This window comes from Xiphophorus hellerii, chromosome 18 (assembly GCF_003331165.1).
Source record: "Xiphophorus hellerii strain 12219 chromosome 18, Xiphophorus_hellerii-4.1, whole genome shotgun sequence".
NCBI classification, from domain to species: Eukaryota; Metazoa; Chordata; class Actinopteri; order Cyprinodontiformes; family Poeciliidae; genus Xiphophorus; species Xiphophorus hellerii.
In genome coordinates this window covers 33,266,186-33,290,325 of record NC_045689.1, presented here as the reverse complement: position 1 = coordinate 33,290,325, position 24,140 = coordinate 33,266,186, and the positions used below count along the sequence as shown (strand labels likewise).

The following is a 24,140-nucleotide window of genomic DNA, read 5'->3' as shown; positions in this document are numbered from 1 at the left end:
TTGTTGTCTCAAAGTATTGGACATGTATTGGACATATTTTAGACATGTATTCATCGCCTATTGACACGTGTCAGTAGGCGAAGAATACACTATTCAATAAATGAGAACATACTGTATGTTCTGATGTGTCTTGCTTGTCAGATGTCTTTTGACAACAACCTTTAAGCAGGTATTAAAATATGTTTCATTGAGTTTCTATTTCTATATTCAAATTTTTTTTTTAAATTGGTTTTATATGATATTCAAATTTTAAATGACATATTTTCATTAAATGTAAGCAAAACATAACCATAATGAACAAAGATTTTCAAACATCCATTTGTGTAATTAACATATAATGTGTTTAACTAAGTGATAAAATTCCTGAAATGAATTTCAGTAATATTCTAATGTATTGAACAGATCTGTAACTGACTGGACTGGATGATTTCTAGAGGTTTTCTTTTTATATCTGCCGGTTGGCTGAACCTATGCAAAGCAGTTTGCATAGGTTGTACTCATGTACTCATATGTCTAAATATTGCTCTAAATATTAAGCTTCACTGACTGATTTATTAGTTTGGTGATCTCCGAAGGCATTTAGTTGCCCTGGATTTTATTTTGTGACAAATTCACCCCACACTTTTCAGAATTTCATTTGCAAAAATGTTCACTTCACTATTACGCCCAGATTTGTGTTGGTTTGTCACATACAATTTTAATAAAATACACTGATGTCCATGATGATTGTGACAAAAACATGGAAAAGTTCAAGCAGTATGAATACTTTTTCCAGGCTCTGTATAAAAAATATTAGTTTTATGTCAAATTACTTTAAACATTGTCAAGTAAGGATAATGTACAGTCAGATCAAATCTTTTATTTGAAAACAAAAACAGATGCACAAATCATAGTGTATGATTTGTTTGTTTAGAATTTATTTCCTTAAGAAAAGAACCATTTACAACAGTAATGACTGAGCTAGGGTTATTTAGTCGCTGAGCAAAATCCTCTAACACAAAATTAAGAAACAGGGAAAAAAGTTAGATTAAACAATTATGTATTTATTAATCTCTAAAACATCTCTACTCCAAACTGATCTCAGTGTAAAATCACTGCAACATTTCTTAAATCTTTGGAAAGAGTTTGTGAAGGGAAGTGGTTCTGTAGCTCTGCTAGTTATAGAAGCCTCTCCAGTACCAGCAGGTGCAGTTAAGGCCGGCGGCTATGAGCAGGATGACCAACAGAGTGATGAACAGGCCTATGCCCAGGATGGTGGCCACAACAGCCCAGATGAGCGTCCTCTTGGATGTGTCGATCAGAGGAGACCGGAGGGCCATGCGGACCCTCCGCGCTCGCCGGCGGTCCTGGGGAGGATAGCGCGCCAGATTTACCCTCTCCATCTTCAGCGAGCGAATCAGACAGGCTCTCTGGTGACTCAGTTGGTCGAAGGTGTGTTTGCCATGGTAACGACCCATGCCACTCTGACCTGGAGAGGGTCCAGAGCACAAGTAGAGTCAGGACTCAGCAACAGAATCAGACTCATCTTTCAAATCTTCAAAAATTTTTCAAAAATTCCACTTCCCAGATCGAACCTAACCATGTCCATCTCCGCGGAAACCTGAGTTTCCTACATCCTCCAGAGTTCCCCAAACACCTTCTATTTCCTTTTTGTTAATAAATCTCCTCAAACTGCTTTCCCTGTGCGTCATGTCTGCATGTGGGTCGGTTAAATCCAAAACATGATGATTGATGGATGGATGGATGGATGGATGGATGGATGGATGGATGGATGGATGGATGGATGGATGGATGGATGGACTGAAAAGGAGAGATAAAAAGACCTGTACTGTCCTTTTCCTCCTTTATTTCTATTTTCCCTAATCTAATTTGGAAAACCATAGGTGGAGCTCTCCAAGCTAAACTACCTTGTGTCGTTATGTAAATGATGTACTATTTCACTACAGGACCAAATATCTACAAAGAGCTTTCTGAAGACATTCTTTAATTAGACTCAACAAAACTGCTTGTCATGATTCTCACCAACGCCTCCAAATGGGAGCGAGCTGACTGTGTAGTGCATCATGACATCATTAACTGTCACTCCTCCACTGGTGGTCTCCTCAATCATCCGTTTTATTGCCTTGGTCAGATGGGAGGAAGCACAAAAGTCACATAGAGAAAGGTCCAAAAGTCTAAAAGTTGTTATGTGTTTTGTGAGCCCCACCTTCTGGTCAGAACAGAAGATATAGAGAGCCAAGGGTTTCTCCCTCTCATTGATAAAGTTAATGGCATCCTCCATGTCGCTCACTGTGACTATTGGCAGGACAGGGCCGAAGATCTCCTCCTGCATCAGCCTGGAGTGGGGGGGCACATCCTTCAGCACCGTTGGGGCTGTCAAAGGAAGAATGCAGTTCATAAAACTGGAATGAAAACAGAAACATGTGAACAGTGATTTAAAATGCCTCCTCTTACCAATGTAGCACTGTGAGGAATCACTCTGCCCCCCGACAACAGGAGTGTATCCCTCCATCAGACTCATGATTCTGCTGAAGTGCTGCTGGTTGATGATTCGGCTGTAATCAGGCGAGCATTTCGGATCAGCACCATAGAATTCCTGTGAAAAGTAAAAAAAAAAAAAGGGTTTCAATAAAGCTTCATACTGCCCAGTTTAATGTAAAACTAACAGCAGGTCAAAGCTGATGTGCTACCAGTAGAGTCTGTCGGATGAATTCAACCACCTGGCCCTGGATGCAGGGCTCACACAGAATATAGTCTGGAGCGATGCAAGTCTGGCCACAGTTCACAAATTTCCCCCAAGTGACACGCCTGCAAACAGAACAGTCATTACTGGGAGAATCTTTGAAATGCTTTAGAAAGCAATGAAAGAACACATAATGATGCCAGCTAAAGGTTCCAGTCAATACCAGCTTGAAAATATTGAAGGAGCAATTGTCATGTTCTGTGTTTTCTGTGTGTTAATTTCGAGTTTACGGTGTCTCTGTGTCTCCGTGTTGTCCTGTTCCCCCCTCGATTACTCCCAGGTGTTTCTCGTTCCCTAATTACCCCGTGTGTATTTAGTGTCACCTGTGTCTGCGTCTCTGTTGGGTCCTTGTCTTATGTGCGTTCAGTCCTTCGTGTTGTCCAGTCAATTTACCAGTTGCTACCGGCGTTGAGCCCTGGCTTCTGCTCAGTCGTGCTGCCTGGTTGTTTTTGGACTATTTTGGACTTATTTATCATTAAAACCGTCATTTCTCACTTTACCTGGGTCTGCTGCGTCTGCCTCACCACCTCACACCACCGTTACATGACAGCAATATTATGCAAAATGCACTTGATCTATACATCTGTCAGGATCTTGGGTTGGTTGAGTTTGTTTAGGGTTTTGTTATTATTTGTGCTCCTTCCTACTTTCTATTAGTTCTGCCCTGTTTCTATTTTTATATCAGTTCCTTCTTAGTGATTCTAGTTATGTTTATTTCTTGTGCCTTCTCTCCTTGTCTTAGTTGCTCTAGTTTTCATTATGTTTCTTTGTCCCTTAGTCCCTCTCTCTCTCCCTCCTCAGTCAGAATTCTGCTCTCTCACAAACACTTGCAACCTGTTAGCTCATTAGCCCTGGTCTTTTGTTCAGCATTCATCCTCCCTTTCTCACACTCCACCATGGCTCCTCTATTAACCCTTTAACAATGTTTGAAGATGTGCAGTTCCACCAGATGTTTACTAATTGCTGCTGGCTAGTCTGAAGGAGTTGAGTGGGAGAGTTGCAGAGAGGGCTGTCCTGTGAGCCAGAAGCTTGGAACTGCAGCTCAGAGGAGGAGTTGCATCTTCAATGCAGGGCTAGGTCCACCCAGGTGTTTTGCACAGCTGCATGGTTGCCATGGAGATTAAAGGATTTCTCAAACATGCATGAAAGAATCAAAGCAAAACTCCAGGTATGTTTTTGATGAAGGACTAACACTATAACATGATGTAAAGCTCAAAAAAGTGGATTTTACATGATACTGCCCTTTTAAAAGTTGCAACCTAAAGATGGAAAAGCCATCTGACTCTCTACCATGTGTTATTTGTCTAAAATCTCCAGGAAAGTTTGTAGTATTTCTACACAGTTTAGCAGTCAACCTTGTCTGTCTGCTGGTGATGACAGTGTTACCGGCAGGCCGTCCTGACATCACAGTCCTTGTCGATGTAGCAGGGGCTCTTCCCGCCCAGCTCCAGGGTGACAGGGGTGAGGTGGCGCGCTGCAGCCTCCATCACCAGTTTGCCTGCTGTGCTGCCGCCCGTGTAGAAGATGTGATCAAACCTGAGCCTCAGCAGCTGCTGGGTCTCTGACACACCACCTGTCACTACTGGGTACAGATCCTGGAGATAAACAAGATATTTTCTTTTCATTGAGTACTCAATGCTGTACTCATTGAGTGAAATAAAGAAAAATCATGTTTAAGAATCAGGACTCAGCTCTTCAGCTCTTTGGAGGGAGTAAAAACTTTCCAACAAACAGAGACAAACTAATTTCAGTGATAAGCTGTGCTATGTGGAGACTTAACAGCCTTTTTGTCCAGCATTATCTTATCAACACCAGCAGTGGGTATTCAGACCTTGTCCAGATAGTGAGGCAGCAGTGCATGCAGCAGGAGGGACGAGCACTCGCTCAACTCGGATGGTTTCACCACAGCTGCATTGCCTGTGAATGGGATGAAATCACAGAGTGACGCAGAGCAGGAACAGTAGGAGGATGAGAATGCTGGCAGGGGAGTGGGGGGAGGGGTATCAAGTGAAGTTGTTGCAGGGTTCATACAAGGGTTCATACTTCATGAACATTTTCACATTTCATATTATTTGAGACAAAAACCTCATTGGATTAATTTTTTTTAAAGATTTTATCATCAACACAATCCAGCATGTCCTTGTAAGGGTGAAGGAAAATGGTACATAGTTTTAAACATTTTTGAAAAATTAAAAACGTCAAAAGTTGTGGCATACATTGCATTCAAACCCCCTTTACTCCAATACCACTAATTAAAATCCAGACTGACCAATCAGTTTCTGAAGGCTCTGTAGTAGATAGAGTACACCTGTGTATAACATAATATAAGTATAAATGCAGCTGTTCTACATGTAAAGATCATTACACACTATAGAACAAATATCATGAAAACAAAGGCACACAGCGGACAGGTGTGGGAAAAATTCTGGAGAAGTTTAAAGCTGGGTCAGGTTCTAAAATAAAATAAGATGTAAACGTCTCACAGAGCTCTGACCAATCCATCATCTGAAGGTGGAGACAGGAACATGTGGAAGAAGGAGTTCAGGCCAGATGAAACTAAAACATCAGTTACTGCAAATGCTCAGCAGTGTGTGGCTGAAAACCAATATTACAAATCACCTCTTTTAAGCTGCAGTATGTAACTTTTATAAACAATATGTTTTTACATATTTGTTAAAGTCATATTTGTCTCCACATTGTGGCAGTATAACATGAGACAGCTAATCTGAAAAAATGTAGCGCCTCTATGTTTTTCTTGTGGTCCTACTGCCATCTGCAGAAATACACCGCTCAGTCAGAAGCAACCAATAAGAGCCAGGAGAAGGGTGAAAGAGCTGTCAATCACCCTTATGTACACCCCCCTGCTCTCTGTTATGTTACAGCTAGTTACCCACACCAAAACCAGAGGTGGACGCACAGGCTAGTAAGCATGGATGAACAGTTTTCCGGTAATAGTAAGTTGTTTCTCCACCATTAGCACATTGAGCAGCCTGAACACAAGCCTGAAGGTCAGCGATAAGACCCTCCTCCTGACTGATTGGTTGTTTCTGACCAAATGGTGTATTTCTGCAGATGGTAGTGGGACAGAGGAGCTCGATTTTTCAGATTTTCTCTCTCATACCATATTGTCATGACAAAGTGGCAGTTTTAATAAATGTGTAAAAAAAACAAAAAACATATTGTTTATAAGAGTTATAACATAGTGGTAGCAATGTCATAATTTGGGGCTGCTTTTCTTCAGCAGGGACAGGAAGCTAACCTGAGTTGATGGGGGGTGGGACAGATGTAGGGCAGTGCTGGAAGAAAACATGTCAGCACCTGCAGAAGACCTGAAACCCTAAACATACATCCACTGCTACTATGGTATGATGTAGATCTAAAGTCTTAGAATGGTCCATTCAAAGTCTACACCTAAATCAAAATGAGAAAGAACCCATCTCCACTGCTCTAGAGTCCAGTGGTGATGTGCATCCAACACTTTTCAATGAATTTGTTGATGTAAACTTTGGGTTGCATGCTGAGTTTTTAGCAGCCAAAATCAGAAGCAGAAAGTAAAAGAGCTCCTACCTGCTGCGATGGCTCCAACCAACGGAATCAGAGTTAGAGCCCAGGGGTAGTTCCAGGCCCCAATGATGAGAACCACTCCCAGGGGCTCTGGCTGAATGTAGACCTCATCCGATATAGTAAAGAGGTTCTTCTCTACAGGACGAGGAGCAGCCCACTGTGCAAGCTTCTCTATGGCCAGCTTGATCTCATTCTCGATGCCGATCAGCTCCAGGAGAGGTGTGTCATACTGGCTCTGTGGAAAACCCAGCAGGCATGGAACCAAACCCAGCTATACACCACTCTACTGTGTGTGTATGAACATGTATGTTTGGTGCTCCAGCAGTTGTGTGTCCCCTTACCCTGTTGATGTCTTGTTTGAGAGCAGTGGAAATCTCAGTCTCCTTCTCCAGGATCATCCTCTGCAGGGCGTGAAGCTGCTGGAGTCTGAACTCTAGAGGTCGAGCCCTGCCACTGACGAAGGCCTCCTTGGCCCGCTGTAACAGCTGCCTTTCCATCCAGTCACCTGCTCAACGACAAGGCCCAGACCATGGGTCTCCAGCAGTGTTTACACCCTGGATAGGTTAGAACAGGGGTGTCAAACTCCAGTCCTCAAGGGCTGCTGTCCTGCAACTTTTAGATATGCCTCTGCTGCACCACACCTGAATAGAATAATTAGGTCATTAAAGCTCTGGAGAACTGATCTATACAAGAAGGAGGTAATTAAGCCATTTCATTCCAGTGTTTTGTAGCTATGGCACATCTAAAAACTGCAGGTAGTTGGCCCTTGAGGACTGGAGTTTGACAACCCTGGGTTAGAATCAACAACCAACAACCCCCCCGGCTGCAAGGAAGCAGTGCTAGCCACTGTGCTCTCCCTTATTCCTTCAGTAGATATTTGAAATATTTGCTATTCTCAAATTTACAGTTTTTAAAGACGAATTTTGAGAGATTTCAGTTTATTTTAAAATAGAGGATACTAAAATGCAAATATATTAGTTTAGCATCATTTAATGAAAGTATGAATCAAAGTGCTTGTTGAGTAAAAGAATTAAACCAAATGAAATGGCTTCAAAAGATTTGCTTAAAACACCAGCCTTATGTGATGCCACGGGTGTGTGCTCACAATAGAGAAAAAAGGAGCATGCATTTCTTTAAATGTTTATGGGGTTAATGACGATGGGTGTAGTAATGGTGTTTCACCAGTAGGTGGCGCATGGAAACTCTGAGCTGCCTGTTGCTCTGCCGTTTCTCATAAGCTGAGAGAAATTGGAGTAACACAGACTGCGTCTCCTGTGTGCTCATTTCCATGCTGTTTTTCAGTTGAGAATAACCTTCAAGTTTGTTTTAATAAAGTACTTTTTGATTACTTGGTACTGTTCGAGAAATGTTTAAGGAAATGCGTCAATGTGTGAAAGATACTGAAAGAGTTTTGTTGTGTTTCGGAGCCAGCAGCGGCTAGAGGAAGTAGCTAACATGCCGTGATGCTAGTTGGTTAGCACACTGTAGCGGCGGATAATAGCGGGATATATAGGTGCAACCACTAACAGTAACCGCTTATAAAGGAAGTTGGGATACTGTATATATTCCATGGTATGAGAGTAATATGCTGTTATCAGGCTCCAGGGTTTATTTGCGTTCTAAACACTGATGAAAGGTTAAATTGTGACGTAATGCATTCACTTAATTAAAGTAGTTTGAATTCTAAGATAGTTATGCCAGTTTACAATAACTAAGATACATGCCCATGAAATATGTCACTGTGTGTGATTAAATATGCATATAAAGTGCAGTGAATTGAAGGTACATGTTACCTGAGGGAATTGTGACAAAATATGATGTTATGGGATTATTTCTGGTTTAAGGAAAGCTAATGTTGATGTTTATGTCAATGATTGAATATGTCTAATATGTACAGTAAATTACTGAACTATAAATTGGGCTGTATTGACAGTTAAATGAGCTGGTTTGTTCAATAAATAAGCTGAGAGAAATTGGAGTAACACAGACTGCGTCTCCCGTGTGCTCAGTTCCATGCTGTTTTTCAGCTTCATCTGCTGCTGACGGGTCCGGAACCCTGGTACCCTGGTACCCGTTACACTTATACACAATGAAGCACAATTGCTAAAATGTACTTTCTGAGAAAACTGCTGGAAGTAATGAATGAGAAAGAAGATAGAGGAATCACCCCAGTCCTTCCACTGAACTGAATTAGAGCTCATGTTCTAATTAGTTCATTTTGTTCTGATAACATCTTGATCTCTATCACTGCCTTTTCATTATCGGTTATACCATCTTAAAAATTAAAGTAATTATTTAGTAAAGTTGCTGCGAGAACAGGCATAGGACTGATTTCATACGCTTTATAGAACACTTAGTGTAAATTCAAATTGATTTGTCAATAAAAACGTCTTAGTAGTCATGATGTTATTGTCCTTTATTGTCTATCTGACACTATCTTAGTTGCGTAAATAAATGAAGCTACATGTAAAAATGTATCTTAACCACTAATTGCCTGTTTAGAGATCCAGGTTTATTTCCCTTAGCGTCACTTCTATCTGTTGGGTTGAAAACTGAACTCAGGATTCTAATCAAACTAATAATTCAGCCTGTACACTCCAGGCTTTTAGTGCAGTGAACCCCACATTTCTGTAGAAAAATAGACTTTCAGACTCCCAATAAGCATCGTTATGACATTATATTTCTCTATAAAACAGTTTACATTAAATTGAGTCTGCATCATCTCACCAACGTAGGCCAACTAAGACTATTTTTATCTGTTGCATTGCATCTCTCAGTTCTAAAATATTAATGTATCCAAACTGACCACAGAAGCCGGTCCATGAAGCATGTCTACGTACCGAACTCACTGCAGCCGGACCGGAGCTTGATCTGGTCGGATATGAGCTGAATGTTCCCGTCCCGCTGTGGGGCTTCCTGCTCTCCAACTGGCCTGTGTGCGCCGTCTGCCACTGGCGCAGCTCTGGGGTCAGATACCCAGTCTGCATCACTCACCCACCCTCCTACCCTTTTATTCAGCAATTACATGATACGGGACCTGCTTTCTGGTTACTAGTTTTACAGCCTTAGCAGTTCAGAGGTTACTGTTATCTTTAAAGCAGCTAATCAGTGAAGGCAGCCAGCCATAAAAAACAAAAACCTTGGAATGGAACATAAGGATACAGATGTCAGCTTGGACAAAAGGCCTTATGGAGGAAAAACGGTACAGAGAGAAAACGGTGAAGAAATGTTATTTTATTTATTTTTTTAATTAACAGAAAATGTGAGCCAGAACTAAAGAGAGATTTTTATGAACTCTAATGGATTGCCATGGTAACATATTGCTGGACACTGACTCCTGCAGTTAAATCACAAATGTGAGCATAAAATTGTAGCAGATTTCATATAATCGGTTTACACAAAACAGATCTAAACTGATAACTTCAAACATGTGTCCTTTACATTAGTACAAATATGAAATGCTTGGACCAGTACAGTGATGGACCAGACTGGACTCCAGCTGCAGATGACCTGCATCGACTGCTCAGCTTCAGCGCAGGAACCGCTGCAGGCAACAAGACACAGAAAACAGAAACATGGCTGAGCTGTTGCATGTGAGCACAACAAACATGGACGTCAACAACAGTGGAGCTGACCAGAACAAAGGAGGCCTTCAACCAGGGGCAGTGAGGCATGTTGGGTAATTAAAAGGAGAGTAGATGTGTGGGCAGGTTTTCTGGACAAAAACACATTGTCTCTCAGAGACAAAGCCGTTGCTGTAAGAGGGGACAGCATGTACTCGTCAGATTAACATGGAAAATGATTTGATAATATTTATAAAGTTGCAAACAGAATTTACTTTGTGTAAAACTAGCTGCTTTACTACTGATAATCCTGAGCAGAATTATTGCCTTGGGAACCAGGCAATAAGCCGGACATGCTTCATGGACCAGCTTCCAATAAATAATTCTCCTGTGGTGCCAGCACTGATTAGCACTCTGGATGACACAATAGAGAAACCTTGTTAATTATTAACAATAAATTATTGAAGAAAAGATAAAATTCAGATATTTTATGCAAGAAATCACTACTGACATCTAATGGTTGTTCACCATAAGAGGTGTTTGTGGTGATAAGCTTACATAATCCACATCTGACAGAGAAATATCATTGTTAATCCAACTCTGACAGACATCTATCCATTATCATACACGCTTATCCCTAGTGGGGTTGGGAGGGATGCTGGTGCCTATATCCAGGGGTCAACAGGCGAGAGGCGGGGTCACCAGTCCATCACAGGGCAACACAGAGACAGACAGGACAAACAACCATGCACACACACAACTAAGGAGAATTTGACAGTCAAGTTTTTAAGCTGTGGGAGAAAGCCGGAGTACCTGGAGAGAACCCACACATGCACAGGGAGAACAGCCCCAACTCTAACACCTAAAATGGAAACCATCATTTGTCAGGTTTATAGGTTTGAAAAAGGTCAATTGATCTCTGGCCAATTTCCCTCCATCTTTAATCTGCTTGAAATATGACTTTAAATATAATCAAACAAGACAAAATATTGTAATTAAAAGACAAAACAATAATATCAAATCTAACCAGAGTATATATTAGTCTGATGATTAATATCAAAAATATTAAGATTAGAATGAAAATTTGAATTCATGATTAATTGATTCATTGCTAATTGTGACAGGCATGACAGTTTTTCTTTACCTGCGCCACAAAGGCTGCAAGGCAAGTCAGCATAGCCAACATAGCCATATTGCGCAGCTTCTGCACATTAAGCTGTGAAAGTAAGAAGCGGCGGGCCCAGCCCAGTTTCTTCGTGCTGTGGGGGGGGTATCGCATGCTGTTCAGCCCTTCCATTTTGAGTTGTTTGATCATGCAACTGCGAAGGTTGCTGAGCTGGTCGAAGGTGTGGCGGCCTCGGTACCGGCCCATACCACTATGACCTGAGGAACAGAACATTGAGTGAAAACCTTGTGATGAATGGTGATCAACAGGAGGACAGATAGCCTACACTCACCAACTCCTCCAAACGGCAGAGCGCTGTCCAGGAAGTGGACGATGCAGTCATTGGCTACCAGGGCTCCACTAGACGTCTCAGCTAGCACTTTTTCGATCAGCTATTTAAAAGATATTCCTTTAGCATTAAGAAGAGGAAAACACCCGACTGCAGGCCAAGCATTTACCTTGGCATTGTGGGAAAACACGTAGAGAGCTAACGGTTTCTCTCTCTCATTGATGAAGTGGATTGCCTCATCCGCACTCTGCACTGTGACGATAGGCAGTAGTGGTCCAAAGATCTCCTCCTGCATCACTCTGGAGTCACCTGTTACATTTTTCAACACTGTGGGACCTGAAAAAAACAACAACATGTGGTAAAAGATTTAGGAAACAGTGTAGCGTATGTATACAACAGTGTGGGAAAATATATCATCCTCTCTGTTTATGGTCTCCTTAGATTGCCAAGTTCTTAAATCCATAACACATTTACACCGCGTTTAGCAGGTTGCATCGAGGCTAAACACGCCCTGGCTGAAAGCCCCATTCTAACAATCGATTAAGATTATTTAACAGTTAATCATTTATTAAATTAAAATTTGTTCCAGTCGATTAACTAATAAAGTCTGCTTAAGGCCTTCTTTTAGTGTAGTAGTCCAGCCACTGGTCATCTGTATGCAGAGCTAGTTACTACAGAAATAAAGTGAAACGCTTTTGTCATGCTAAAATCACACTCTTCAGTTCAAACAATTACTTTCACACTGCTCAATATTTATTCTCTGTACATTTGAATTTTTACCCCTAATTTAATTTGCATTCTAATTTGTTTGAATTGATGTGTGTAGGTTACCTGGATACATAAGAACATGTGGTATAAATACTTTACACAGCACAGGATATTGTTTATTTATACAAATATACACCTAAATCTTTAAATGTTATATAAAAAGATGCTAGAATATTTTTAACTTGCCAAGGCCTATTGCACTCCGAAACAATAGCTATTGGATTCCTATTGCAATCCAAAACTGGCTAATATGAAGCCTTTATAATGGCCTTCTTTAAAGGAATGATCTCATTCTCATGGTGAACTATGCTTAAAATGCTATGTCTGTGCTACTACAGTAAATATAGGTGCTCCAGAGTTCCAGGAATGTCTGATGCAGAGAACAAATCACTTTCCTATGTAGCCCTGGGATTCATCAGCATCTCCACCAAACGCAATGGTGCACCCCTCCATGAGACCCACGATTCTCTTAAACTGGCGCTGGTTAATGATGCGGCCGTAGTCATCACTGGTCTTTGGGCTGTCAGCGTAAAACTCCTGCAGTGACCCAGAGATGAAGGGTTGGAGGAATGAAAATACAATAAAACATCTTTAACATCCTTGTCATAAACAGAAAATCAAATGTAATAAGAACAGGGGTGTAATGAGGCATAAAAATCATGGTTTGGTACATACTTTAATGTTCAAGGTAGTGAAGCTCATAGCATGAAATGAGACATTTCGAGAGGCATTTTTGCCTTGTCAGGCAAAGAAAATGGGCAATCCTTTTTGAATGAGTCATACAGTACATGAGGTCCATAAAGTTATTTTCAGAAACCACAAGGAAATTGCTGTTAAAGCTCAATGGTCTGATCTTCAAAGATTACAAATAAGGAGCGCTAAATTGCTTTTGCAAAAGATGAATGTGTTTCATACGAGCCCATAAAGGAACTCTGAGATAAGGAATTCTTCTTGTTTTATTTTCAATAGTCTTTTGGATACATGATGATTGTTTGCTCTCTGGTGGTTGTTAATATTCATTTCTGTTTGTTTATTAACATGACACAATATTAAAGTTTAATCGTGGTGTTTTTGGTTTTGGTTTAATTACATAAATATTGTCAGCAGACTAGCTGCACTAATCCGTCCGTCGTTGGCCCGCATAATATGTGGAACATGCAGCACACGTATAATTTGTGCCACATTTTTGGGCACAGAGCATCAAGAACATCCAGACATAACAGAGTAACTTTGACCACAATTGTCTGGCTGTGTATGAATATTTGTATCAGATGCCTAAGAAGTTACTGGTTTACAAATAAACTGTACCCATTTGTAGCCAAAGCATGCATTTATTGATTTGGACCTTAGTTTATGCATAAATCTTGATTTAACCATTAAATATATAATGCAACAATGAGAAAATATTGAGCTGTTCATGTGGTCGGCTACAGACATATATCAATCTTTTACATTTTTCCAGATTCTGTTTAGGTTTCTGGTAATGGAATAAACTTTATTTTGTGCTCTAATTGCTTGGGATAAAGTCTGGATTAAGTGCATGTTCCTCACTTATAATGTTTAACATTTTTTTCTGATTATTTTCCACCAAATCTCTATGACGGCAGCACAATCATAATGATACACTAACACTTTGTTGGAGGGTCAGTACCTCCAGGTAAGGGATGTTCACTTCAGGATAAATTGTGATCACCATTTGGTCAGGTGCTGACAAACCCACTGGATTGATTGACAGGTGGAGTCATTAATAGGAAGGCAATGTGAGGCTTAGTGAATGTAAGGTCTTACAGAAAGGACACAGAAAGTGTGCTTCTGAAGTTCTTATCTTTGTCTCATCTGTACTGCTATGTGTTAGCAACCTGTAGTGTTCATCACTAATAACAATCAATGGCTTGTTATAAACTGGTAAGCAATGTAAGCCCCTACAAGACACACAACATATTCATATATATGGAAACTTCTTATACTTCTTTTCTTTGCAATCCATACTTCTCTCTGTGATGTGCATCACTTTGCACTTTATTTATTTTTTCTTTTTTTTTAAAGTGCAATGAGCTGACATTTGTTGTGAATTGGTGCTATAGAAGTAAACTGAATTAAATTGATTTATTTTGAACCAAACTAATGTGAAATATTTGGTTCATTTTGATTGTGGTTTCCAAGCAGTGTGTGTGTGTGTGTGTGTGTTTGTGGGCGTGGGGGTGGGTGTGTGTGTGTGGGTGTGTGTGCGTGTGTGTAGGGGTGCGCGGGGGTGTGTGTACGTGTGTGTGGGGGTGCGCGTGTGTGTGTGTGTGTGTGAATTCCATTCCATTCTTCAGGCCACACTAACCTTAACACACCTCCTGATCTCTTCCACCACTCTGTTTTGTACAGAAGGTTCACACAGAATAAAATCTGGAGCAATGCACGTCTGACCACAGTTTATAAGCTTCGCCCATGTGATGCGGCTGAGTTGGAAGAAAGATCAGAAACGGTTCATTGTGTTAGATGGCTCGGTGGAGCCATTGTGACGTTTTGTTCTATATTTTTCGTAAAACACAGACCGGCAAGCGATCCTGATGTCACAGTCCTTGTCGATGTAGCAGGGGCTCTTCCCGCCCAGCTCCAGGGTCACAGGGGTGAGGTGGGGCGCTGCAGCCTCCATCACCAGTTTACCTACGGCTGTACTGCCTGTGTAGAAGATGTGGTCAAACCTCTGCTTCAGTAGCTGCTGGGTCTCTGGCACACCACCTTCCACCACTTGGTACAAATCCTACACACATTGTTTCCAGTTATACACAATTCAATGTCAATGCAAACACTCAGAAGAGCAAAGCAACAAGCTAACCTTATCCAAGTACAGGGGAAGAAGTTGCTTGATGACTGTAGAGGAGTTGGAGCTGATCTCAGATGGTTTTACTATTGCTGCATTACCTGAATAACAAAGGAAATGATAAACAAATTCATCATGAAAAACCTGGAACAGACAGACATGATGAAAGTCAGGAATTACCAGCTGCAAGCAAATCTCATCTGATCAGTGTTGTGCTGAAATGAGTTAACATGCTTACATGGACAAGCTGTTACACATACAGTGGTTACACAAACAGTACATCATTGGTATTCATATATTTGAACACCTATTTTAGCTTAAATGCTTGCTTTTTCCCTTTGCTTTAAACTAACTCAAAATACTTTTTGATCCTTTTGGCCAAACAAAAACCTTTAAATGGCAGTATTAAATGTTTTCTGGGCACATAGGATCATTTTATAGCAAAATCGAATAACTATGTTTCCATCAGTTGTTATAAAAATGCTGTATATATGAAAAATGACTTAAAAGAAATTTGACTTCAGAATTTAAAGCCTTGAAATTGGGCCGTCTCTTTAAAAACTCTAGTTCTTTCTGAAACTCAGACTTCAGGAAGCCATCACAACATGGCTCCTGTATTAAACCATTTAATGTTTTTCCCAGCATTTCACTGAGAAGTAGCTCCTATAATGAGCTCAACTGATGTGCCGTTCCACCAGGCATTTGCTAATTGCTGTTGGCTAGTCTGAAGGAGCTGAGTGGGGGAGTCGTGGAGGAGAGCTGCTCTGTGGGGTGGAAGCTTGGAAACTGCAACTCTAAGAAGGAGCTGCATCTCGAAGGAGGGGCTCAGACCAGCCACGCGTTTTGTACAGCTGCATGGTTGCCATGGAAATTAAAGCATTTGTATCTACAGTACAGACCAAAAGTTTGGACACACCTTCTAATTCAATGGGTTTTCTTTATCTTCATGACTATTTATAAGGCAAGAAATCCCACTTATTAACCTGACAGGGCTCACCTATGAAGTGAAAACCATTTCAGGTGACTACCTCTTGAAGCTCATCAAGAAAATGCAGAGTGTGTGCAAAGCAGTGATCACAGCAAAAAGTTGCTACTTTGAAGAAACTAGAATATAAGGGGTATTTTCAGTTGTTTTACACTTTTTTGTTTAGTGCATATTTCCACATGTGTTATTCATAGTTTTGATGCCTTCAGTGTGAATCTACAATGTCAATAGTCATGAAAATAAAGGAAACTCATTGAATTAAAAGGTGTGTCCAAACTTTTGGTCTGTACTGTATAGTCATTTTCTTTGGTTTTTATTACTCTCTAGTAATGAGAATGTGCCAAATGGATTTGTGACAAATTATTGGCTACACAGAAAAGGATTCATTGAGAACTCTTACGTCCCAAAAGATCTTCTGTTCAAAACACTGCTTGCATCAGAATTACGAAACAAATGTTTTGGCTTCAAGTGGAGGAACAACGCAAACTGAGACTCAAGGACACAACACAGTTCACGCTACAGCATGACGTAGACAGACAGCTCTAGTAAAGTCAGCAGCCACACCATCAATGTGATCCAAGCAATGACTGTAGAGAAGGATGGCATTTTCTCAGGAAAGGAAATGTGTCTGTGGCCTCTGTCGGTACAAAACATACCAGCCAAGGGCTTGTTAAAGTCTAACAATGTTAAAGCTGAATTGGGGCATCAATGTGTAACATTCAACTTGACTTTTAGCGGCTCTTACAGTATTATCAGGTGGGTCTAACACAGGCATCAGGCCCAATTTAAAAACCATAATACATTATTCATCTGAAAGAGACATAGTCCAGTGTTTATATTATAAAAACATCAAACATTAGCCACCTGTGAGGAAAGCAGTGTTAAAGTCTTCAGGTCTGAGGATTTCACTGCTCTACAGTAATATGGAAGTCAAAATGTCCTTTGGAGGACAACAGCTGCCAGTCCATTCAAACTTTATCAGTCTACCTACAATAAATGTCATTACAGACATTAAGTAGACAATATCATAAATTGTCAACAATGTTCAGCTGCGTTCTTGGATGCCTTGTGGTCACTTTTTTCTTTTAGGCTTCTTTTAGGTATTTTCAAAGCCCAGATTACTACAACTTCTCCTTTCATACGATGCATCCAGAAAGTATTCACATCACTTCACTTGCTCCACATTTTGTTATGGCCCAGTCTGATTATTTCTTGGAAACTTTACACACAAATACTTCATCAATACAATGTGGAAAAATGTTTTCAAGATTTTGCAAATTTATTAAAACCAAGAAATCCCATTTGTGAATACTTTCCAGACTCACTGTACCTATGCTGATGACATACAGCTTTGTACCTCTGTAACCACATGACAGTCATGGAGTCACTGATCCATATCATTGTGAGGATGGTGGGTCAGAATTTATGCAAGATTAAAGATGAGCACTCAACAAGACTCAATGGACAAAACTAGAGAGCATGCTAGAAACGTTGGTCTACAGTCTGACCAAGCCAGACTGCCATAAAGTCTGCCATGTATGCCAAAGCATAAAGTCTGTATGCCATACCATAAAGTCTATAACTGAATCAGCTTTTTTTCAGTCACTTAGATTGTTATATTATGTCAATAATGATTTCTACAAAAGGGAGGCTCATCTATAGTGCAGCTGCCTAGCCCTGATTAACATAGTAACATTCCAATTCTTATAAACACCGTCTATATCAATGTCTTTTAAAGGTTCACTTTACTGAATCGTAAGCTACATCTGATCCATAGAGGACTGAAAACCGCCAGCTACCTGCTGCAATAGCTCCAACTAGTGGCAGCAGGGTGAGAGACCAGGGATAGTTCCAGGGTCCGACGATGAGAACCACCCCGAGGGGCTCTGGCCTGACGTAGACCTCATCCGATAAAGTGAAGAGGTTCTTCTCCACGGGCCGGGGAGCTGCCCACTCTGCAAGCCTCGTCAATGAGAGCTGAAGTTCGGCCTCCACAACCAGCAGTTCATACAGCTCAGATGCACAGCCGCTCTGTAAAACAAACGTAGTGAAAGAATTCTATTCTGATTCCTTGAGTTTGTTTCAATCAATCGTGCACTCACGCAAACTGATCTCCCTCCATCTCTGGACAATATCCACATTAAACTTCACCAGTCACACTGTGTCCTTAAAAGGTAAAAGGTCACCACTGGGCTCTTCAGGATATCATTCCAGACAATCAGAAGCCATTGCTGTAAAAGCCTGCCAGCAATGGGGTCATACAACCCCATTCAAGAGCAGCATTTATGTACACACACATTTAGCTCTTTTTTACTTTGAAAAATAGTTTCCTAACATTTCTACAGTTGGGGAGAACCACACATTCTCTTGTTCCTGGTTCTGAATGGGAAACAGAAATAGAAAACATGCAGATTTATCTGGAATTTGGTCTCATTACAATAACCAATGAGGGCAAAGATCAGATGTAAATAATATGAAAAATGACAAGTGACGTCATCCATCAACGTATTTTAAGTTTGAATTAACATTTCAACATATAAAAAATAAATCACATAAAAATTGCAGCATAGAAATTTGGTTTTGAATTTTTAAGCAGTTAACTATGAATATGAAGTATTCAGTAAATTTAAAATTAAAATCTGTCATTTGAATTTACAGACATTGCATACACACAATAACCTAGCATAACTTCTATGTGTCTCTGCAGGGGACATCTAAGTACTTTCTTAGGTGTACCCAGACACATTACAGGCATCATTGGGAAGTTTTCCAATGCACAAACAGCTGTTAAATACAGAAAATGACGACTAACAGACTTTTTCTACCATCACTTTGGTGTCCCCTCTAGTGCGGCGCCCCTATGTGTCGCATAGTGCAGACCTTGTTTTTACGCCACTGTGTCCCTATGATGGCGCTTTTTATAGAAGCATAGAAAATAGACATCATTCAGTTTAACTCATATTTCTTGCTTAGGTAACCAGGTCATTGACTAGTGTTATTAGCCTCTCTTTGTTCGGTCTAACATTAAACACTCATCAGTTTCACCTATTTTGGGTTAAACTTCTAACCAGTGTTTTGGGTCAAACCTGTGATCAACTGTGTTCTGTTAAATCCACCAGGTCAATAACTCATATTGGGTTGTTTTCAACACAACAGCTTTTAGAGTGTAAAGAAGGAGATTGACAACTGTACAAAACGAGGTGGTAACATTTCCTCACCATTAGGACTGAATAAATTAGACTGATCCAAAGAATAACAAAATAAATGTGTGTTATAAATGAGTTGCCAACCTTCCCGAGATCCTTCTGCAGAGCATCTTTAATGTCTTCCTGCCTCTCCTTTAAGAAGCTCTGCAGCCTTCTCAGCTGCTGCAGTCTGAACTCCAGAGGTTTGCTTCTGCCGGTCTGGAAGGAGCGCCTGGCCCGCTCTACAACCAGCTCTTCCTGAGACATCTGGGAGGAACATTACAGAAGGATTACACTGGGTCACAAAACGATATTTTTTGGAGGTTGTTAATGTTTTTTCAACTGAACTAGAACTATTTTTGCACCACTGAATCTAGGCCTGTCGCGATAAACGATAAATCGATTAATCGTACGATAAATTAAAACTATCGACGTCATTTTAATTATCGGCATTATCCCGGCCTTTTTCTCTTTCTGTTAATGACACTGAATGAAAAAAGGCTCAACTCCGGTGCTCTCCACTGACTCCTCCCTTTCTCATTTCCTTAGTGTAAAGCCCAGCGCACACTGCACGATCTTAGAGCTGTCGGCCGATTGTCGGCCCATTTTCAAAACCTGACAGGCCACACATGAGCCGACAGAAATCCTAGGTATAACGGTTCGATCGGGTTCGTTCCTGCCGTGTGGTGTCCAACAATGGGCACAAAATAATGGCTACAAGTCCAGTGAACTAATTTTAAAACCAGGCATTAATCAATGCTTTACTACAATCTACATGCAATGCATGTGGCTAGTGTCAGCGTAAAGTCCTGACTGAATGAAAATCATTAGAACCTATTTACGTCACGTTAATGAAGAACAGCTGAAAAGTTACCGGGTTTATCAACTGCAGTAGCAATTTCGCTCCAACTCCTCCTCTTGTCATTTCTATATTCTTTGCATGTTGAATAAACATTAATGTTGTTTCCGCTGGACTTCGGGTTGCGCCGTTTCAGCTGTTTGGGATTCCCCTCAATTTCCCCTCAGAAAGCACGGAGGAGAATCCGCGCTTTTTGATTGGCTACCTGCCACATTCAACAGGCTGCGTTAAAGCTCCCAGTCTGGGAAAAACCCTGATTTGGATCAGAGGACGATCTACCGTAACACACCACACAATCTTAGAAAGATCAACGTTTTAAGATTGTTGTAAAGGAAAAAATAGGAGCAAAAAATCGTGTAGTGTGAACTATTGCATCAGGTAGTGGATGTGCCCATCTTCTCTATTTAAATCTAATTATTACTGAAGGGCAACATAATATACAGACTTCATAATCTGCACTCTTTTGGTTGAATGCAGTATTTATTTCCACTTTTACTTTATGTTGTTTAGTTTTTTTTTTTCAAGTGCGTTTTTTGTTAATGGAGACCATTTTATTTTCGTTTTTGGTTGTTTTGTTTATTTTGTTTATCAGTTCCAGTGTTAAATGTTCTTTTGAAAATAAAGTGTATCTATCTTTGGCAAGAAATCACATGCATTATTATGTCATTTACATTAAATCAGTGTAAAAAGGTCTTCAAACAATATTATCGTTTATCGCAATAATTTTTGAGACAATTAATCGCTCAGCAAAATTTGCTATCGTGACAGGCCTAACTGAATCCAAAAATGACATCCATTTTTCCCAATCAGGTCAGGTTTTTATTCAAATTTGATTTTGAGAAATCCAATCTTCTGACAAAATTGATTACGTTTTTGTGACATTTCCGTTAATATTTCTCGACCAAAAAAGGTTTTAGGAGGGAAAAAAAGTTTTCTAACAGAGTTTATTAATTAAACTTGGATTTCTGCTAATTGAATCATAAAGACTGGTGAGAGTAATTACATTTAAATTGAACATTACGTCTTCATTATGCAAAATTATTAATCTCTTTTCTGTCCTGATGGAATCTCTCCCAGATTCTGGGATCAGAATCTGGAATCTGATTCTCAGGAAACCGATCCATATGTGAGAACAAGTCATGCATTTTGATGCTCATGTTTCATCCATAGTTCAGAAAGTTGATCTGATTGAGCAAAATAAAAGTGATTTTTGGATGCAGCACATGGAAATTATCCTAAAGCAGTTGAAAACTCCCAGAATTTTTTGTATCCATCCATACATACATCTACTAGCAGCTAGTAGCGGTGGTCCAACAGCGGGAGTAGAACCAGCATTTTACACCGCCAGCTCGTTGACTTAACTTTTCGGGTTATTTGTTTAGTGTTCTGGCCGTCATAAGCATCCCGGTGAGTGTTGGTAGTTGTGCGCTGCTTCACCTGTTGTCTGGCCGTACAGGATGTCTTTTTTTTTTTTTTACAGTGAGCTTCAATAGCCATACTCCTTCAAGTGCTTGTTTTATAAATGTCATATTAGATTCGTTGTCTTGATGCTTTTTGACGTGCCCAAGCCAGGCAATTTTCCGCCGCAACACGCAAACTTCCCTACTGGCTCTGAGCTTTGAAGTTCCACATGACGTTGCTTATTTGGTGCCGCAAGCTTACGCTGTGTGAAGTAAAGGGGGAGATCAGCTGCACACGCGAAGTGAGATGCAGGTGATCGGTTTTGGTGATAGGACACAAGAGACAGTGATCGGCGATTACCGATCATACACTTTTTCACGGAAATCGGCCGATTACGGTCGGTGGCCGATCTATCGGCACACCTTTGAAAAATAAAGTTTGTTTTAGATACATATATGCTCAGCAGCAAACAACATATCGCCAACTACAGCTTGGAGTAGCTCCTTGATATATTAATGCAGTAGAGCCGCACAGCAGCTCATATTACCGTGCAGTGCGGTACCTACCGCGGCCACCAGGGAACTCCCAAGAACAATTTATTTTTTAATTTGTCTTTTTGCCCATGTAAGAAAGATTTCTACATACATTATCAAATATATATTATTGTATAAAAACAATCACAACTTTAGAATGAATTTGTGTGTTTTTGTTAAAATAATTACATAGCAATCATTACAAAAAAATAAAATAATAAAAAAACTGTTCCACTTAGGGGGCCCCCTAGCGGCCACTTAGTTTACCAATGCCAGGTGTTCTACTTGTGCTTCCCATTAATCCGTCCTACCTTGTGGTAATGCGCATACGCACATCGATGCTACGTCACTGCTTACTCAGCAGATTTCTTATCGATACATCCTACCTGTGGAAGTTTCGTTTCGTCTGTTTTATTTCGTCGAAGATTAAGGTAAGCTTTATTTATTTTATTTATTCCTGGCTTTATAGACCTGTCCCTATACTTTAAAATATTTTAGTTTAATAACACGTATTTTATTTAGTTTAATAACACGTTTTTATTTATTAAACCGTGCTAAATAGAGCATGTTGGTAGCGATATTATTTGAGATTGAAGCTGTGTAATAGCGGTGTACTAAATTTGTAGATGTCTGTGTTTAATTTAATTTAAGTAAAAAACAGTTTCCCTGTCTGATGCCGTTTTATTCATACAAACACCTCTGTAAAATATTTTTAAAAACGTAGAAAATTCTAATAAAAGGATTAGTGCATACGTCTGTAGCTTTTCATTTTAAACGGATAGGATATTCTGATGAAGGAAGTGATTTCTTGTGGTTTCGTCGTGTATATAAATTGTTCCAATGCTATGCTAAGCATAACTCCTAAGCTTCCACTTCAGTCCCGTCACTCAAATACCGTAATGTTATAAATTATTATTAATGTGTTTAACATTAACACGACCCGCTATAGTTTTCGGTTTGTAAACATGACGGTGGCAGTTTTGAATGCGTGCTACGGTAGGAAAATCTGACGAGGTAGTACTGACAGTCAGAACACCCGCCCTGTGGAGGAGGGAGCGGTAGAGAACGGCTGGCCGAAATGGCGTTCAGGAATCGGTTCAACCTTGAGCTAGACGCCGCTTACTGCGCGCAGCGCGAATTTCAATATCCAACTTAAAATTAACTTCTGATGTCATCTGTAGGGATTGTGTGCCTAAACGCCTCAGACGCACTCTAAACTTTGAAAACACACATTTTGAGAAAGCGAACGTGGCTGCTCACAAAACATCTGTTAATAACTACACAGAATAAAGTTCACCTTAGAAGCAACTAGTTTGAAAGCAAGCTACCTTCAATAAGTTCCTCCGCCTCTCCCACCAGCACGTTTGATAGTACTTTAGTACAAAGTTCCAAACATTCCGATAGCTGAGGCCAGCAATTGGTGCTTTAAAATGTCAAACAGAGAAGGAGCCAATCAGTGGATGCCATTTTTTTTACATATTGGTTTCCTCAGCAACCATAGGAGAAACAGTTTTCAGGCAGTGGCTCCTGTCTTCAGGGCAGGGTGGGTTCTCAGCTCCCAACTCCTTACAGTCCTTATTACCTCAGCTGTAAAGATCCATATCCACCCAGCAGAGAGATCACAGAACCAGTGTTCTTCCACAAGTAGCATTCATATTGATCATCCCTGTCACTGTGGTGGTGCAAAAAACAGATATAAAGCTATAATGCTTAAGGGCGCTGTGGTAAAGGGGTGCCAAAGCAAAGGTTATTTCGGCACTGAATTCCCCCCCACAAACAAAGGTACTCCAGTTTACAACCATACAAGAACATGCTTGTTCCATTTGAATCGTGATCTCATCTAATGACAGAGTTAAAGAAATGGGATCCAGCTCAGCTCTTATGGGATGTTAGATAAAAAAATGTTAAGAGTCTAACTGCAATGGTTTTCTTCATTATGCAAGGAAGATTACATTATGTTTCAGACAGACACAAAAGTCATTTTCAGAAACTGTAAATTTTACGTTTTGAGAGCGTTTACCTTCAGAAAGATTTAGTAATAATTTAATGAGATATTTCTGATACATAACACGTAAGCCAATCATCATGCCACAGCTAATAGTCCACCTTTTATGAAGCTTATCACTTCTCTACATGCCAATATTACCCACATTCTCCTCGTGAGATGCTCAGCATTAGTAGTATATGTACCTCAATTAAAATCTGAAACACATCATCCATAAGCTTGTTTTTGCATTTAAAAAAATTAAAGCAATTTTTTTCAAGCTTATTAA

General features: G+C 40.2%; 2 protein-coding genes across 6 annotated transcripts; both read right to left on the bottom strand.

Annotated features, from left to right (window-relative positions):
• Positions 1–843: 843 nt before the first annotated feature.
• Positions 844–9,286, bottom strand: LOC116708209 (aldehyde dehydrogenase family 3 member A2-like). Of its 3 annotated transcripts, none has more exons than XM_032546050.1 (10): positions 9,148–9,286; positions 6,649–6,812; positions 6,311–6,542; positions 4,575–4,660; positions 4,130–4,338; positions 2,691–2,808; positions 2,455–2,596; positions 2,207–2,373; positions 2,023–2,128; positions 844–1,468 (listed from the first exon to the last, which is right to left on the bottom strand). In XM_032546050.1, exons 2-10 carry the CDS (start codon positions 6,802–6,804, stop codon positions 1,155–1,157), a joined length of 1,530 nt encoding a protein of 509 aa, XP_032401941.1. In that variant the 5' UTR covers positions 6,805–6,812; positions 9,148–9,286; the 3' UTR covers positions 844–1,154. The 3 variants fall into 3 exon arrangements, with proteins under 3 accessions (XP_032401941.1, XP_032401943.1, XP_032401942.1); XM_032546052.1 differs by having other exon boundaries at positions 2,023–2,122; XM_032546051.1 differs by having other exon boundaries at positions 6,649–6,861; positions 9,148–9,283.
• Positions 9,287–9,521: 235 nt separating this feature from the next.
• On the bottom strand, positions 9,522–23,305 carry LOC116708208 (aldehyde dehydrogenase family 3 member A2-like). 3 transcript variants are annotated; one of them, XM_032546047.1, is made up of 13 exons: positions 23,196–23,305; positions 19,180–19,341; positions 17,689–17,920; positions 14,920–15,005; positions 14,636–14,844; positions 14,422–14,539; positions 12,488–12,629; positions 11,494–11,660; positions 11,328–11,427; positions 11,015–11,253; positions 10,146–10,284; positions 9,943–10,062; positions 9,522–9,851 (listed from the first exon to the last, which is right to left on the bottom strand). In XM_032546047.1, the coding sequence occupies exons 2-13, from the start codon at positions 19,339–19,341 to the stop codon at positions 9,745–9,747; spliced, it is 1,821 nt and encodes a 606-aa protein (XP_032401938.1). In that variant the 5' UTR covers positions 23,196–23,305; the 3' UTR covers positions 9,522–9,744. The 3 variants fall into 3 exon arrangements, with proteins under 3 accessions (XP_032401938.1, XP_032401939.1, XP_032401940.1); XM_032546048.1 differs by lacking the exon at positions 23,196–23,305 and adding an exon at positions 21,218–21,398; XM_032546049.1 differs by lacking the exons at positions 9,943–10,062; positions 10,146–10,284 and having other exon boundaries at positions 9,686–9,851; positions 23,196–23,304.
• Positions 23,306–24,140: the final 835 nt, after the last annotated feature.

Excerpts from the sequence above, each read along its gene's own strand:
- LOC116708209 (XM_032546050.1), bottom strand. The coding sequence starts at position 6,804 with ATGGAAAGGCAGCTGTTACAGCGGGCCAAGGAGGCCTTCGTCAGTGGC. Across the intron at positions 6,543-6,648 it reads TCAAACAAGACATCAACAGG|AGCCAGTATGACACACCTCT; the intron begins GTAAGGGGACAC and ends GGTTTTCCACAG. Across the intron at positions 2,374-2,454 it reads TTCCTCACAGTGCTACATTG|CCCCAACGGTGCTGAAGGAT; the intron begins GTAAGAGGAGGC and ends TTCCTTTGACAG.
- LOC116708208 (XM_032546047.1), bottom strand. The coding sequence starts at position 19,341 with ATGTCTCAGGAAGAGCTGGTTGTAGAGCGGGCCAGGCGCTCCTTCCAG. Across the intron at positions 10,285-11,014 it reads TTGCAGCCTTTGTGGCGCAG|AGTGCTAATCAGTGCTGGCA; the intron begins GTAAAGAAAAAC and ends TGTGTCATCCAG. Across the intron at positions 10,063-10,145 it reads AGCAGCTAGTTTTACACAAA|CAACGGCTTTGTCTCTGAGA; the intron begins GTAAATTCTGTT and ends CCCCTCTTACAG.